Source organism: Lutjanus erythropterus, chromosome 1 (assembly GCF_056507025.1).
Source record: "Lutjanus erythropterus isolate fLutEry1 chromosome 1, fLutEry1.hap2, whole genome shotgun sequence".
NCBI classification, from domain to species: Eukaryota; Metazoa; Chordata; class Actinopteri; order Lutjaniformes; family Lutjanidae; genus Lutjanus; species Lutjanus erythropterus.
In genome coordinates, this window is record NC_139317.1 from 45,340,536 (window position 1) to 45,356,423 (window position 15,888).

General features: G+C 38.3%; 1 protein-coding gene across 2 annotated transcripts in view; it reads left to right on the plus strand.

Annotated features, from left to right (window-relative positions):
• arnt2 (aryl-hydrocarbon receptor nuclear translocator 2) overlaps window positions 1-15,888 on the plus strand; it is a 108,254-nt gene that overhangs the window by 40,071 nt on the left and 52,295 nt on the right. For both annotated transcript variants that reach the window (XM_084722239.1, XM_084722247.1), the window contains 2 exons: window positions 479-581; window positions 13,398-13,463. In XM_084722239.1, coding sequence (XP_084578365.1) covers window positions 479-581; window positions 13,398-13,463 — 169 coding nt within the window. The remainder of the gene's footprint in view (window positions 1-478; window positions 582-13,397; window positions 13,464-15,888) is intronic.

Consider the following 15,888-nt stretch of genomic DNA (forward strand, 5'->3'; position numbering starts at 1 on the left):
CTATAGTTGGTAGAACTTTACCGTAATACAGTAGAACATTCAATTACAGTGAAAAGATATTCGTACCTTTGATTGTAGATTTGAAGTTTGGTGCCATATCTCACCACAAAAATACAAGTTTTATAATTAATAGAAACACCGTTTTGCCATATAACTAGCAGAGAAATATCACATTTCTGTTGTCAACACAATGGTTAGTACGTTTAACAGTGACAAAGTGTGTTTTATACAAATAATAGTACTGGCTACAGTATTAGCTCTTATATATTATTGCAAATTTTTATAGCTAAAGTATTTAACAGTTGAGTATGTATTTTTTTAACTGGAAAACGACCAAAATACAGATTAGGAGAGTTGAAGGAAGAGGCAACTGTTTGTTTGTTTGTTGTAAACTGGTCTTTACTGGTCGACATGTTGCTGGTATCTGTGTGCTTGTGTTGCCCTGTTTCAGTCTTTTCTGCTCTTTGTGTGTTGACAGGACGGATTCTGGACCTGAAGACGGGGACAGTGAAGAAGGAGGGACAGCAGTCCTCCATGAGGATGTGCATGGGCTCCCGACGCTCCTTCATCTGCCGCATGAGGTGTGTGTGTGACTATATCACTAAGTGTGTGTAGGGCTGGGCGGTATGACAAAATTTTCATATCACGTTCTTTTAAAACTCATATCAGTTTCACGGTATTTGACGGTATTTTTATTTTCATGCAACAGTGTTCTTACCCACATTTTCTTCTACTGAGAACATAATTACGGCAGTTGATTGTCTTTAAATAGCCCATTTTACTGTCATAAGGATTGTATCATGTTTTTTTTTCATGTCCAGACAGGTAAAAGCATGACCCCTTCAAAGTATGGTTACTATCACATGGCAAGGACGACTATACAATTAAACATCCCCACCCACGCTAGTTGGTACCAGAAATACCACATTAAGCACACACACAGACATGAACCTACACACGGAGCTGCTGCTGCTGCTAGCAGTGCTAACGTTAGCCACACTGTGTGTCAGGCTGACAGCTAACGTTAGCTCTGGGTCCTTTACCTGCAGACATTGTGACGCTCTTCAGTCTGAAAAGGTGAAACGTTTAGTGAGTTGTTGTCATGTTTTGTACATTAACATGTAAGGCTTGTATTGCACAGCACAAAGTGTTGCGCATTTGAGCGGCATTTAAAGTATGATTTGGTGATTGTAAACTGTGACTAACGGCTTCAAATGGCCCTTAATACACACAGTATTTTTTCGGACAGTTTTTAACATTATAAATGAATAAATTCTGCTAAATTTTAACTGCTTTATGAGTGTTTTCTTAGTGTTAGACTACTCGACTAGTCTAAATCGACAGGGAAATTAGTCGCCAGGAACATCCCTCGAGCACACGCTCAAGCCAGCACACCTGTGGTGTTGGTGTGCAGCAGTGAAATGGGTCTCTGCTGAAACACTTTCCTGCCGCGCACGTTCCAGACGTTGTTTGGGCTGTTCACCAGTATGGCGGTATATGAAAAATTCATATCATAACGAATATAAAGCCCGGTTTTTGGTATGAACCGGTATACCGCAGTGTGTGTGTTTTTATTTCTGTCTGACGACTTTGTGGATATTTTTTTTTTTTTTTTTTTTTTTTTTTTTTGGTATGTTTTTTCTTTGCACAAGACATCCTGAAATATTTCACTCGTGGATTATTCCAGTCACACATTTAAAGGGACAAACTCAAAATCAAAAATACATATTTTTTCCCCGGCCTGTAGTGCTGTTTATCCCTCTAGATAGTTTTGGTGTGGGTTGTACAGTTTTGGAGATATGTGCCGCAGAGATGTCTGCCTTCTCTCCAATATTAGTTCCACTAAATTGCACTTGGTCTTGTTGCTCGAAGTGCCAAAAAGTACATTTGCAAAATTCAAAACCAGTGTCTCTTTCTAAAAATCATGACCTGGTTACTCAAGATAATCCGCAGACCTTGTTGTGAGCAGTTCAACGTAAGAACTACTTGCTTTCGGCAGTAGAATCTACCAGAACTACTTTCTTTCTAATAGAAGCAAAGTCATTTCTAAATGAAATAGCTCACAGCAGGTCTGTGAATTATTAAGTAACTAGGTCATGATTCCTGGGAAGAGACACCGGTTTTGATTTTTCAGATGTATTTTTTTGGTGCTTTGAGCACCACAAGCTGAGTGCCATTTACTTCCATTATATTGGAGAGAAGGCAGACATTGATATCTCCAAAACTCTGCACACCAAAACTATCTATAAGTCGCACTACAACATGGAGGAAAAATATGTACTTTTTAAAATTTTGGTTTGAACTGTGCCTTTAATTCTAATAGTGTTAGACTATTTTTTATGTCAGATAGATAGATAGCTGTTGTTTCGTGAAGCTCACAGAAATGATGAGAATCCTCTAGAGATGTTATTTTTCAGCAGTGCTAATTGTGCATCATTGTATCTGTAATAGATTTAGATAACAACTTATTAAAATGAATTAGATGTGGCTAAAATGAAGCATGCTGACAACAAATGGAGCTTCTGATATAAGGTCACTTCAGCTTTGTAACAGTAAATTTGAATCGTTTGACATGTGAGCAGGCTGAAACGGTACACAGTGGTAAACAGCGGGGGTTCAAGTAATGTGACAGGCAGTCAGCAGCATGTAGCTCACAAAGTGACAGCCACGAGAGGTTTACAAAGACATGAATGGCAGTTTTTCTTTCTTTCAGCTGCTGCACACACAGAACAGTCAGAGATTCCTGCTGAGCTGTTTCTAATTAGCGCCTACAGACAGTTTTACAATAGTGTTTCATATGTGATTGATTATGCTGTTCAAGCTATTATATCCACAATTAATCATAATATGCAGATCTGTGTGGAATGATCAGGGTGAGTCAGAGGCAGAGGAGGGAGCTGGATGGAAGATACTAAGTGAGGGAAAAAGTAGGGTGGAACAATAGGATTTAAATGAAAATGACAACATTAATAAGATTATTCTTGAGAATTGGGGCAAATCATGTTCTACCAACAAAAAAAACCTATAAACCCATAATAATACCCACACTAATTCCAATTTTTTGTTGACTGTTTGATTTTTTTTTTTATTTCTAAACTTGCTCTGTGCCAGAAAACAACCTTGTCCCAGACACGATTTCACAACTTTATACAATTTAAAAATGCGTTAAAATCCTTAAAAATCTAAAACTAACAATATCTACTGATAACATAGGTGTAAAAATGTATCTTAATCATCTTTGTTTAAAATGTTGTCCCTTTAAAGTTGTGTCCCAGATTTCTGTCAGCTCCATCAGATTTTTACAAAAGCATAATTTAATCAGACATAAAGAGGGTCAGCTACACCCTAAGTGAGACCCCTGTCTCACTTCCTGGTTTAAAAAAAGGTGTGAATACTGCTCAAGCACTGGTAAACTTTCTATTTTTTGACAAATTTATGACATAATATTGCTCTCAGATGTGTCTCAACCATAACATATCAACTCTGTAGTCCTTCTAAATCAAAGCTAAATAAGAATTATGATTTAAAAATTTGTATTTTGATTAACATTAAGAGAACTAGGAGTAGCTTTAAAAAATAAAACAGCTGCTCACTGCAACTATGCTGTGAAATGAGAAAAAAAGTAACATTTTGCCAACTCCATAAAACAACTCATATTTTTCAGCATACTTGAAGAGTAAAAATCAAAACCCCCTCAAAGTACAGTTTTGTCCCAGTTCTCAAGAATAAGTGATATATTGTATATCCAAGTCCTTTGATATTGAGTATCTGTAGTACTCTTTAGAGTGTAGTACTCTGAGCATGTACCTACACAATCAACATGACATCTGTTTTCTATACACACATCGCTTAAATCTACTAGGTGGTAATGACACATAATGACCTGCGGTGTATTTAGGTGTGCATAGTTAGATTCTTTGTTGTGCTTAAAGGGATAGTTCAGATCTTTTGAAGAGTTATATGAGATACTTACCACGGTCCCATAACCTCTAAGAAGTCAATATCAGTTTAAGTGTACACTATATTTGTAATATTTTCACTGCTTTGCCTTGCTGTTCGACAGCAAACCAGAAACTCCTGTGTTCTCTTAGGGTAAATGATTGATTTTGTCAAAAGAGTCCGGTTGCTTTGGAGAGGGTGATATTTGGCTTGTATAAAAGATGTGCTCCGTCAGAAAAGGCTGTCTTACTGCAAGGTAAAGGAGTGAAAATATTCTAAATATAATGTACTTTTACACTGATGGTGATTATTTTTAGATGTCTAAAGTACGTTTTGTTGCTGACCCTGTCCACAGCAGTACATTGATCTTACGGCGGTATGCTGCTTCTCCAAAGTGGTCGTGTTGACCGCCATCTACTGTAGGTAACACACTGACTATGGATAAGTACCTCATTCAACCACACTGCAAAATATCTGAACTATGTCTTTGAGGTATGGCAGTTTGTATAAAGAAATGAATTATTGAATCTATTAAAATGACCTAAATTTGTTCACTTAGACTCATTAATGTCATATTTTTGTTATCTGTTAGTTTTTGATTAATTGTCCAGCTCTATGTGTGCCAATGAAGAATCCAGGGCACTGCTGGGGACAACACCAGTGTTCAGCGTCTCCAATCACTTTTTCAGTTTGATCCGTCCACTGCACCCATCCTTTATTTTCCTATAGTTTTGTTTAATCGTTCTAATTTGATCCCTGCACTGAGTGCTGCTATGTCCCAGTTTGTGCCAGTGTTGTGTTGTACTCACCTGCTTGATCAACAGCACTACGGACGACCCCTGAAAATAGCTGGAACTTGGATTTTCCGCTAGATCTTTTCCACTACAGGAACTTAAACGCTCCCTGTGGAGTTTTTAGATGACTAGTACCACTGTGGAACTCTTTGACTGGTCCCCTGTTTTGTTTATGTCGTTTATGTTCTTTAGGGAAGAAGAAGACTGCAAGGTAGTAAACATGCTGGATTCAAAATACCTAATGTTTATTTGATATTTAAACCATATTCATATAAAAACACAAACAGAGGGAAGAAAGTTATGTTTCCCAGGACCAGGGTGCAAAGTAAATAGCAAACATACCTAAAACACAGACTTTAAAAAGACAATAAAAAGCAGCAAAGACCAGTGTTGTGCAAAAAAGTCAATTTCGAGTAAAAAATGAAAGGATAAATAGATAAAAGACTCAATAAAAGCAGCAGAATTAGAGTCAGCATGTGAAAATGGTTGGTGCAGAATGTTTAACAGTCTTATGGACTGTGGAAAGAAACTGTTACACATTCTGGTTGTGTTTGATTTCATGGGGCAGTATTTCCTGCCAGACAGCAGGAGATCAAACAGGCAGGGGTGGGAGGAGACTTTGATGATGCAGAGGCATCTTTCCTGCTAAATGTCCTGAATGGACAGGAGGGGAAACCCAATGACCTTTTCGGCCATCCTCAACAACACACTGCAAAGTCTTCCTGTCAGATACACTGCGCCAGGAAGTGATACAGTTCGTCAGGACGCTCGTGGCAGTGTCTCGATACAAGGTGGTGAGGATGGGGGGGGTTTCACCTGCCTGAGGCTCCTGAACGTCAGCCTTCATCTGCCTCAAGTCCACGATTATCTCATATCGACAATGAGAGACAAGTTGTTGTCTTTACACCGACCCACCAGCTGTTTCACCTCTGCTCTGTGGGCTTTGAGCTTCACTCCTGATGAGTCACACTACTGTAGTATCATCTGCGAATTTGATTTGCAGGTTTGTGTTGGATTTGGCAGTACACTCTTGTGTCAGAAGCGTGAAGAGCAGCGGACTAAGCACGCAGCCCTGAGGGGCCCCCGTGCTGTGTGTAATGGTATGTGAAGTCCTCCTGCCAACCAGGACCGTATGTGGTCTTTCTGACAGAAAATCCAAAACCCTGTTGCAGAGGGGAGGTGTTTTGACCAGACAGAGAGAGCTTCTCTTTTAACTGCTGGTGTTAAAAACCGAGCTGAGATCAATGAACAGCATCGTGGCATAAGTGTTCTCTTTATGATAGGATGGTGTGTGGGGGGAGTGAGGTGGTGTCAGAGCAGCTCCCACACCTCCACACAGGTGTGTCTCTAAAGGAGGCAGCAGCTGCTGAACCCACTCATCATCAAACAAGCCTAATGTGTGATTCTGTCTTGAATTAGAGGACTGTGGAGTACACAGCAACCATTTTTGAGCATTTTGTCTTCTGGAGAATATAGGTGGGTAGCATTTGGTTGCACTGCCCTGCTACTTACTTTGTTGATGTGTGCAAATAAACAAACATCAAATACACTAAAAACAGCATAAACTGAAGCAGATTGCTTGTTAAAAGTTTACGTGTTTTCGTGACAAAGATGAAAGAGTTGGTTAATTTTACAGATCCGGTCTGTGAATATTACAAAGCCTGCAGTGTTTTGATGTTTGATGAGATTTTTAATGCATTAATCTGTTACTCCTGGAGTTCTTGGAATGTATTTTATTGTTACAAAGCTCTGTAAATCCAAGGGGGGCTGCAGATTTGGGTGTCGGTTTTACATTCATCACTCTGAATGCACCCATTCACACTGCCACATTGTTTTCTCATTGTCATTTGATAAATTGTTAACAATATTTTTATATATATATATATATATGTATATATATATATATATGTATATATATATATATATATATATATATATATATATATATATATATATATATATATATATATATATATATATATATATATATATATATATATATATAATAGTTATAGAGCTATAGGGACTTCACCTCCATGTTAAACCAACATGGAAGAGAGGTCTTAAAAGTATTCAGGAAAAAAAAAAAAGATCCTGAACAGCTACCAATGGACTTTGTGGTGGAATTGTTTTGTTCCAAAATCAAGAATCAATTTTCAGTCTTTTAAATACATAGACATGTGCAAATTTCCACAAATTTTAACCTCACATATTTGGTATCTTTGGAAATAGGGCTGTGATGACGATATATCATGTGAACGTTTCATATTATGCTCTTTTGTAGCACTGATCACACTGATGCCTTTCCTTTGTTTATGTTGCTTGAAGGCATCATGAAGCTTGTACCTAAAAGAGGCAGGGATGCACTGATTGACCAGCCACAGACTGGAATGACCAGTTTTCAGTGTGAACAGCCCTGACCTGTGACCGGCCAGTCAGTGTCACATATCTGATTCTGTGCCCGTTATTGTCACACGTGTTCTGCAAGATGGTCACATCATGTGTGCAGCAGACAAACTGATTGTGATATGACACCCACCACCACGCTGATAACAGCTACACACTCAGACACATGCTTGCATGAAGTTGGTGTCAGCAACAGATTCCACGAACAGGATAAAGAGAAGACAGACAGTCTACAACCAGACAGAGCAGCTGACAATGTCGCAGAACAGCCGTAAACTTTGTAGCTCTTCAGGCTAATGTTAGCCAGCAGCAGACTGCTGTTCACAGAGGGACAGTTAAAATCTCATCTCCTGTTCTGTCTGAAGAATAAACAACCTGTGTTGATGTGTCTCCTCAAACATTTTCTCATCTAGACTCGTTTAACTTCTGTGTCTGTTTGTCTCATGGCAAAGTTTTACTGCAGCAAACTGTTGCACCGCATCAATCTCTGGTTGTTTTTACATCTGCTTCCACAGGAGATCACGTGAAATGATCTCGTGAGATCATGTTACCCCTATTCATAATCTTAATCTAAAACTATAATAAGGCCTGGCTTTAACCTGGAGTACTTTGGAGAAAATGTAAAATAGTATTTAATGAATATTTAATAGTCAGTGTCTTATTATGAACATCCAATTTAATTTTTACAAGAAAAGTTGCAAAAATGTTTGTGAATGCTGTCAATTACAGTTCTTAGAAAGACTGAAAATCAGAAAATCGGAATTGGCTGGTCAGACCCTTAAAAAAAACGGAATCGGCCAAGAAAATTGAAATTGTGCATCTCTACAAAGAGGCGCTACTTAAATTATACTGCAGACTGGTCTCCACAACAGACTCAAGCAACACTAACCTCTTATTCATATGAAAGACCATTTCTGCCAGTGATAAAAAAATGTCCCCATGGTAAGTCAGATTTATGAGACTTGAAATTATAAGATAAAAAGGAAAACAATAGATAAAAATTCGTATTCTTTTATAATTTCAACTTTCTATTGATTATGACTTTTTGTCCTAGAACTACAACTCTTATCTCATAATTATTACTTATTTTTTCATCATAAATTCAACTTTTTATCCCATAAAAATGACTTTATCATAATTTCAACATTTTATTTCAAAATTATGACCTTTTATCCTATGATTACTTTTATTTCATAATTTCGATTTTTTTTAATCTCATGATTATCCTTTTTTAATCATCATTTCAACTTTTCATCTCATAATTCTGACTTTTTATCCTATAATTATGACTTTTTTCACCAGCAGAAATGAGCTTCCATAATTCCACTTGCACAAGAATCATGTCAAACAGCACAGAGAGAGTCAGCGGATGAGAGCCACAAAAGTACAGTCAAGTTCTCAATATAAAACCCAGACTCAGACGTTGCAAGAGGCTTTTGATCGCAGCACGCTTTATAATAAAGAATCACAAACATGACAGGGGGGTAATTGCTGCCATACGTACCTTTTTTGGTCATTCTGTGTATTCATTTTATATAAACTATTTATTCTTTGATTTTACAGAAATTGTGCCACATATGATACGTATATGTGATATGCATTGTTACCTGGATATAAAATGATCTATATCGGGAAATGAGAGTTTGGTCATATCACACAGCCCTCCGTGGAAACTTTGGAATCTCTACTACAAGCTTATAAAACTGTTTGAACAAAGATCCAAATTCAGGTTTTTATTGTCCATGATTATGTGAATTATATGTAATGACTTACCAACCAGTGGGAGGCCACTGGAGGAGGTGTTAATCTGATAAATGGCTGTAATTCTTTTCCTCTAAATTAGACATGTCTCTTTATGCAGTTTCGAAGGTACCTGTATTTTGATGATGACATATACGATAAAGTTTGAATGTGCTTGACAGCAAAATTCTTGCTCTGTAACATCAGTTTAGTGACTAGACAGCTGTGACGGCGTGCACACACCAGACCACTTAATAGCACACGGCAGTAGTACAATATATGACACATACCTGCTTTTTAAATTGAGATGTTCATGGATCCATAACCTATTTCACACCACATGAACCTGGAGCCATATGCCTTTCTATCCTGACGTGATGGCATTAATATTCCTGCTTCCCAGAGGTTGTTGGAGAAATGACTGATGTCTCCATACTTCATAGATAATTAGACTTAGCAGACCCACCATCCATATTCTAATAATTATTGCCGTCTGTTGGAAATCACCCCATCTCCACTTCATAGCTTCTGACCCTTTGCAAACCCAGTTTCGTGCTAAATTTGTCTCTTTCCGTGTGCTCTCTGTCAGAATATCACACACTTTGCCCCACAGCCCTCATTACTCATTGGCTGCAAACTACATCAAAGTAGCTTTGACTCTTTCAAGGGCTTGGAAGTGCTCACATTTAGTTTAACAAAATAACACACCTTTTCATTTTTTTCTGGCACGCAAAGGCTGTGTTAGAGTTTGGAAACAGCTTTAGCCTTGTTTTGTCTGGAGCTGACACAAAGGCCCGCAAGTCGCACGAGAGCCGCAGTGTGTCGTGTTGTTAGGAATTTGTCGGACTGGCATGTTCTCCTGTTCTGTTGCTATTCCAGGCTCCGCATAATTCAAACAGCATGCTGCTGGGACGCCGAAAGAGACTTGCAAGCAAACAGTGGAACGCAACCACTTCTGTGACACATACATAAACAAGGCAGAGAGGAACGCAGCACGATCAGCAGGCAAACGTTTCAGGGAAGTGATTATTAGATCCAGGCCAGCTTATGTAATGTTCCGCATCAAGACTGGCCTTTCCACTAAAAAACACCCGCTGACTGTACCACTCAAGGAAATTCAGCTGGAGCCTGTAGCTGCCTGCAGTATTCAGACCTTAACCTGTTTGACTTGTGCTTCATTCTGCACACTGAGCCGAGATGACATGTAATCAGGCCTCTTTTTGGCCGAGGTGCAACAAGGACCTCCTGCCATGGCCAGGTATTTGCACTGTTGTCACTCACTCATGCAACAGGGAAGCTGTGGAACAAACCCCTTAAAGTCTAGATGAAAAATGCCTTTTAACCCTTTTGCATCACGTCCCCTGTAATATTGTGCATCTATTTAACAATATATGCCAAACAAGACAAAATCAATTTCTTTGTATTTTCATATCAAAATCCAATCAAGTTTTTTCCAGTAAAACAAAATATGGCTTGTGCTTATATTAGCTTGAACCAACTAGTTTCAACCAGTAATATCATGACATCCACCCATCAGTCAATCTTTAAAAATTGTGTAAAGCACAGTTGCACATTATACATAGAATGTAGGGGCTGAAAACATGAAAAGACTGAGAACTGTGTAGTACTGGGTGGTGGAGGTAAAGTGTTGACAATTTCTGTGTTCAGGATTTCTTTGGGCAGACCTGAAACATGGCTCAGTGATGCGCCGGTGCTATGGTCCCCCAAAACTATATAAGCCCCACAAAACAACACATAAAAGACACCAACTTACCCTCCCTAACAGTCATTTACAACATACCATCAGCGACTCTCCCAGTCCAAATCAGCCCTGCAGTTCACTTCAGCTCACTTCCTAATTTTATACACAATTTTTTTTAATCATTCAAATTTGGCTGGGTGGTTAATAACACATGGTTGTGTGGTGTGAGAAACTCAGAACACACATTTATTGTTGCTTGATCTTTTAACTTTTAGCAGAGTTAAGCTTCATTAATTTGCTAACTGAGCTAGCAACAGTATGATAGGTCAGTGTGTCCTCTGTTTGCCACCTAAAACCTTGTCCTGTCTCCCGAAAATACCATGGATACAAGCTTGCTGACTAGAATTCACTTTGAAGAAAGTGGTATCTGTGACAGATGGACAGAGGCCCGGACCTCACTGATTAACTTTAGTAGAATAGCACAGCTTTATGACTATTCAGTGATTTGGGAGAAAATGGATCATATTTTATGGAGAAAATCCCTCCCTGGCTGTCTGTTTTTACAGAAAACACTCAAATATGAAGAAGCAAAGAACACCCTGCTTTGAGTTTTATGTGGACTTTACGCCTGCCTCACTGTGCTGATTCAGACAGAGGGAATTGCTAATGAGAATCTCATTTCACTGTATTATTTCACCGGCCATGACTACTTTACAAACATATGTACAACATAAACATCACAAACTGGCATGGACTGGACAGGAAGACTCTGCAACGGGTGATTCAATCTGCCCAGAGCATCATTCATCTACCGCGCATCATCGATAACAGAGGTTTGGTGCCTGTGCAGAGCCAAGGACAATACCCACCACAGCCTGTTCATCCTGCTGCCATCTGGCAAGAGATGCAGAAGTATCCACTGCAGTACTACCAGACTGAAGAGTAGCCTCTTCCCTCAGGCTGGGAGACTGCTCCTCCATAAAAATGGTATTTTGTTTTGGGAGTTGCAACGCAAGCTGTATACTAGCTTGCATTTTATTGTATAACCCTGTGTTGTTTATTGATAAATGAAAGAACCTTGAAACTTGAATATAATTATAGGAGAAGTTCATCTGTGTTGCAGCTGTTCCAGCTGCTGGAGTCTTTGTACAGGGAGTCTTTGTTTTCTGTCTGTGTGATACCTGGTGGATTTGCAGGATGTTTTGGAGGAGCAGACAGAGCTGTGGCTCTGTGCTCCTCTCATAACTGTCTGATCCTTAAACTCGCCTTAACTTAATTCAGACCATACTGTGTAAAAGAAATCCAGCTGTTGATTATCAAACTGGTGTTAAACTCCTTACATTCCTCTTTCCTCACACATCTCCACCTGACTGTGACCAACTGCACCATTTTCTTCCTCTTTTCCAAACTTTAAGTTCTTTAAGTTTAACGATATAGCCCGTTTTGTTCTGCTCTTTTTCTCACAACACGTCCACCACTTGAAACTGACTAACAGCAACATCAGTTACACTTTGGGCCATGTGTGCTGCTGCTGTATTAAGTTATGTAAATGCATGAACCCATGAAGAATATTTTTTATGTTTTGATATGAAAAGTTTTATCACATTACACATTCTTTTTTTTTTTCACTGCAAATCTACTTGCCAAAAGTCAGTTTTGCCCCTATACAAATGTCTCAGTTTGTCAGTTTAGTATGATAATAAATGAAGAAAAGTGGGAAATCTCCATATTTGTTCGATTAGGCAAATGGTAAAAAAAAAACTTTACTTGCCTGACATGGAAGTTTACTTGCCCGAGGCGAGCGGGCAACCCTTATAATTGAGCCCCGTCATACAGGAGAATATTAGAATAGAAACTAAACTGAAATAGTGTCTACATAATATAATTTAATCCAGACACAAATTATGCAACCTGTCCAACTACAACAAAACACTACATCAGTCATGTTGGCCAAATATTTGACACACATATGTGTTGGATATCACTTTTGTCAGCTATGCCTGCTTTCGTTCACAGTGTAACTTTCTTACTTTACCGTCCAAGTTTTGTGTAGAGTTGAAAATGAGCCAGATTCACAGTCTTGGAAATGTCTGAAAAATGCCAAATATGTCTGTAAATCTGAGAGGTTTTTGCTGTCAGTAATCACGATTGAGCCCCCTGAAATATACCTTTTCCAGACATCCGGCCACAGCTGACTGGCTCTGCTCGGGGACAGTTTGAAGTCAGAACTGTACGGGGTCACGTTCATCCACGATCATCCACAAATAAGCATAATTGAGACCACACCGGTCCGAGACTGAGTCAATTTCATTTCCAAAATTCCGATTAGCTGTTCCCAAACTGAGAAATCTGGATTTGGAGGTGTTAGTGTATTTCCTGTAAACCAACAACATCACCAGAGGACACTGCCAGCTGCATCTGGCCTCCACACTTCACTGTGTGGCTCTCAGATTTGGTGGAAGATGTGGTGAATCATACTAAGTTAATGAAATACATATTTACAGCACAAAGGAAAAGGAAATGAGATGGTGACGCTGTGTCTCCAGCTCAGATGGAACTAAAGAGAACACCTAAGTCTTTGAAGAAGAAACATTTTCTTGGTGGAACAGTGCCAGATTGTTTTATGAGAACAGCGGTCAACTTACAGCATTTTACAAAACAATCCAATAAAGAGGGGATCATGTGAGCTGTGTCAGTACATGCTGAATATTGTTTGTCAAGCAGTTGTGTGTGTGCTACCTCCTGCTGTGTTAGCAGCCAGTTGTCGGTATCGTGTACCACTGGAGTGTAACATCTGCTGTTGTGTTTGTGTGCAGGTGCGGCAGCGCTCCTCTGGATCACATCTCCCTAAACCGTCTGTCTAACATGAGGAAGAGATACAGGTACAGATCTTCTTCTCTAATCACGCTTATGATCCATAATCATTCCTTTCCTCCTCACCTTCACTCTCACTCCCATCCTGTCCTCCCCTTAACATCCTCCAGCATCAACCTGTCGATGGGGGACGTGTTCGTGTCAGTTTTCAAAATGCCTCTCCCGTCTCGGTCAGTTGGTCTTAACAGTGAGCAGATTTCATTTCATTTTTATTTGTTCCGCTTATGGTAATACACAACTCCAGGGGAAAAAAAAAGACATAACACAAAAACCAAAACAAAGCATTCCATAACTGAAAAGGAGCATGGAGGAGAATAAATATTGTTTTGCCTGCTCCTTGCTCAAAACATGAATAAACAATAGAAATAGATGATCTGTCAATTAGAGGCTCTTCTTGAACTTAAAAATGTATTCGATCCTTTAAATCATCCTGCAGTGCATTCCACAGTTTGACGCCAACCACTTAAATACACATCTGCTTTAAAGTAGTCCGTGCAAACTAAAGCTTAAAATGAAATTTCCTTCTATTTTCCTCACCCTCTTAACTAAAAACAAACAACTTTTGCGAGTTTCTGCTTAATATCCTTAATTCAACTAAATCCTCTAATATTCCTGACTGATAATAATAAACAGTCTGTTGTTGTGAAGTCTTGAATCCACTTCATGAATAATTCTTACTGCTGTTTTCTGTAACATACAGATGATAAATGCTTTATGTTGCTCATGTACGTTACCTCACAACTCTACACCAGTTGAAATATGGCAAAATGAGTGAAAAGTATATAATTGACTGAATTATTTAGTTTTTGCACGTGTCATCCGTTATCACACCCCCAAAAATCTAAATTCAAACACTCTTCCACTATAAATGGCAGCTATAATTAGTGAAACATTTCATCCTTTTTTTTCCTTTGATAAAAACATAAACTGAGTTTTTTATTTTTTATTTTCTCATGTTTAGGCCTTTTCAGTGCAAATTACAGTGTCCTCCATTACTTTGATCAGTACTGGTCTTAAAATGAGCTCGTTTGACCAAAACGCTGACAACAATTCTCATTCAGAAAACACACAGCATCACTGATAACGCACTGACCTAAAACACAAACAACAGAGAACATGACATAAATGATGAATGAAGTTTAAATGATTTTTCACACAAATAAGTATTTTATTATAGAATAAGAATAACACCTTCTCACTTTATTGACTTTACTTTTGTATATTTAACAAACTGAATCAGATTTTCTATATCTTTGCATACAGTTCTCTAATTAACTCGAAAAGAAGTTGAAACATTAAAACAGTCAGTTTCAGTTCCTGAAATTCTGGAGCTGCAGTACAGTAAAAATCATTCTGAAGCCGCCCACTTTTTTCTGTTTGGTAATTACTATTTCATTTTATTGTAAATATTCTGCTAAGATTATATTTAAATATGGTTATTATAGAGATGCACAAAATTTGCCATAAATCTGTTTTGAATGTGTTCTTTACATTTTGGGAAACAGTGTGTTAACAGTTGAAAAATGTGCAGCAGATATTCAGTGTTTTATAGATGGAGAAGTAATATATAGAAATCTGTGTCCCTGACTGTGTGAAGAGTTTTGACAATGTGACTTCAGTGTTGACCGATGTGCGTGAGCGCTTGAAAAAAAGTGTAAATAACTCCCACTCCCATGTCTGGCTCACTAGCCTGCCATTATGTTTTTATAACCGACGCCTACCTGCACCATTTATAGTTTCCCAGCTTTTATTTAGACTCTGTTCAGACTCTTTTATTTTAACGCAGAAAACTTCAGACAATTTTATTCTATTATCCCAAGTGGGAAACCTAACTTGCAGTCGGGGCATAAGATAAATAACAGCACATATAAAAACAGCATGTAGAAGCAGGCTTCTGATATAATCTAAATACAGATATTCTTGTGACATCAACAGATGCAGATAGTAGATTTCCATTATTGCTCAGGATGGATATCCTTTAAAAAATACCAGTACCCTTAAAATGATACTGATACCAATAGAGAATTCAGTTCTGTACCTTTTTTACACGGTGCAGCTCTCCGGCTTTAAGTTTTCTTCATTCAGTGCTTCATCATGTTGGTCATATTCACTGTTTTTTCTGAAATAATCCTTCCACATTTTCTACATTTATTTTCATCAGATATCACAGCTGTGTAATACAGCCATATGTTTTAACATTTTGGTAGTGCAGGTGTTGTTTGACTGTAGATGTTTCAGTACTTCTTGGATTATTTCAATTGATACCTTAAAGCAGTGCTTCCTAAACATTTTTTTTTCATGGGACCCAAATGACAAACCATTGTGACTGAATTTAAGTTCAAATAATAAATCTTGGGAGGAGTACATTTGTGTATTAATAAACATTCCTGACCCTTTTTACTTCCATACACATTTTAAATACTTCATAAATGA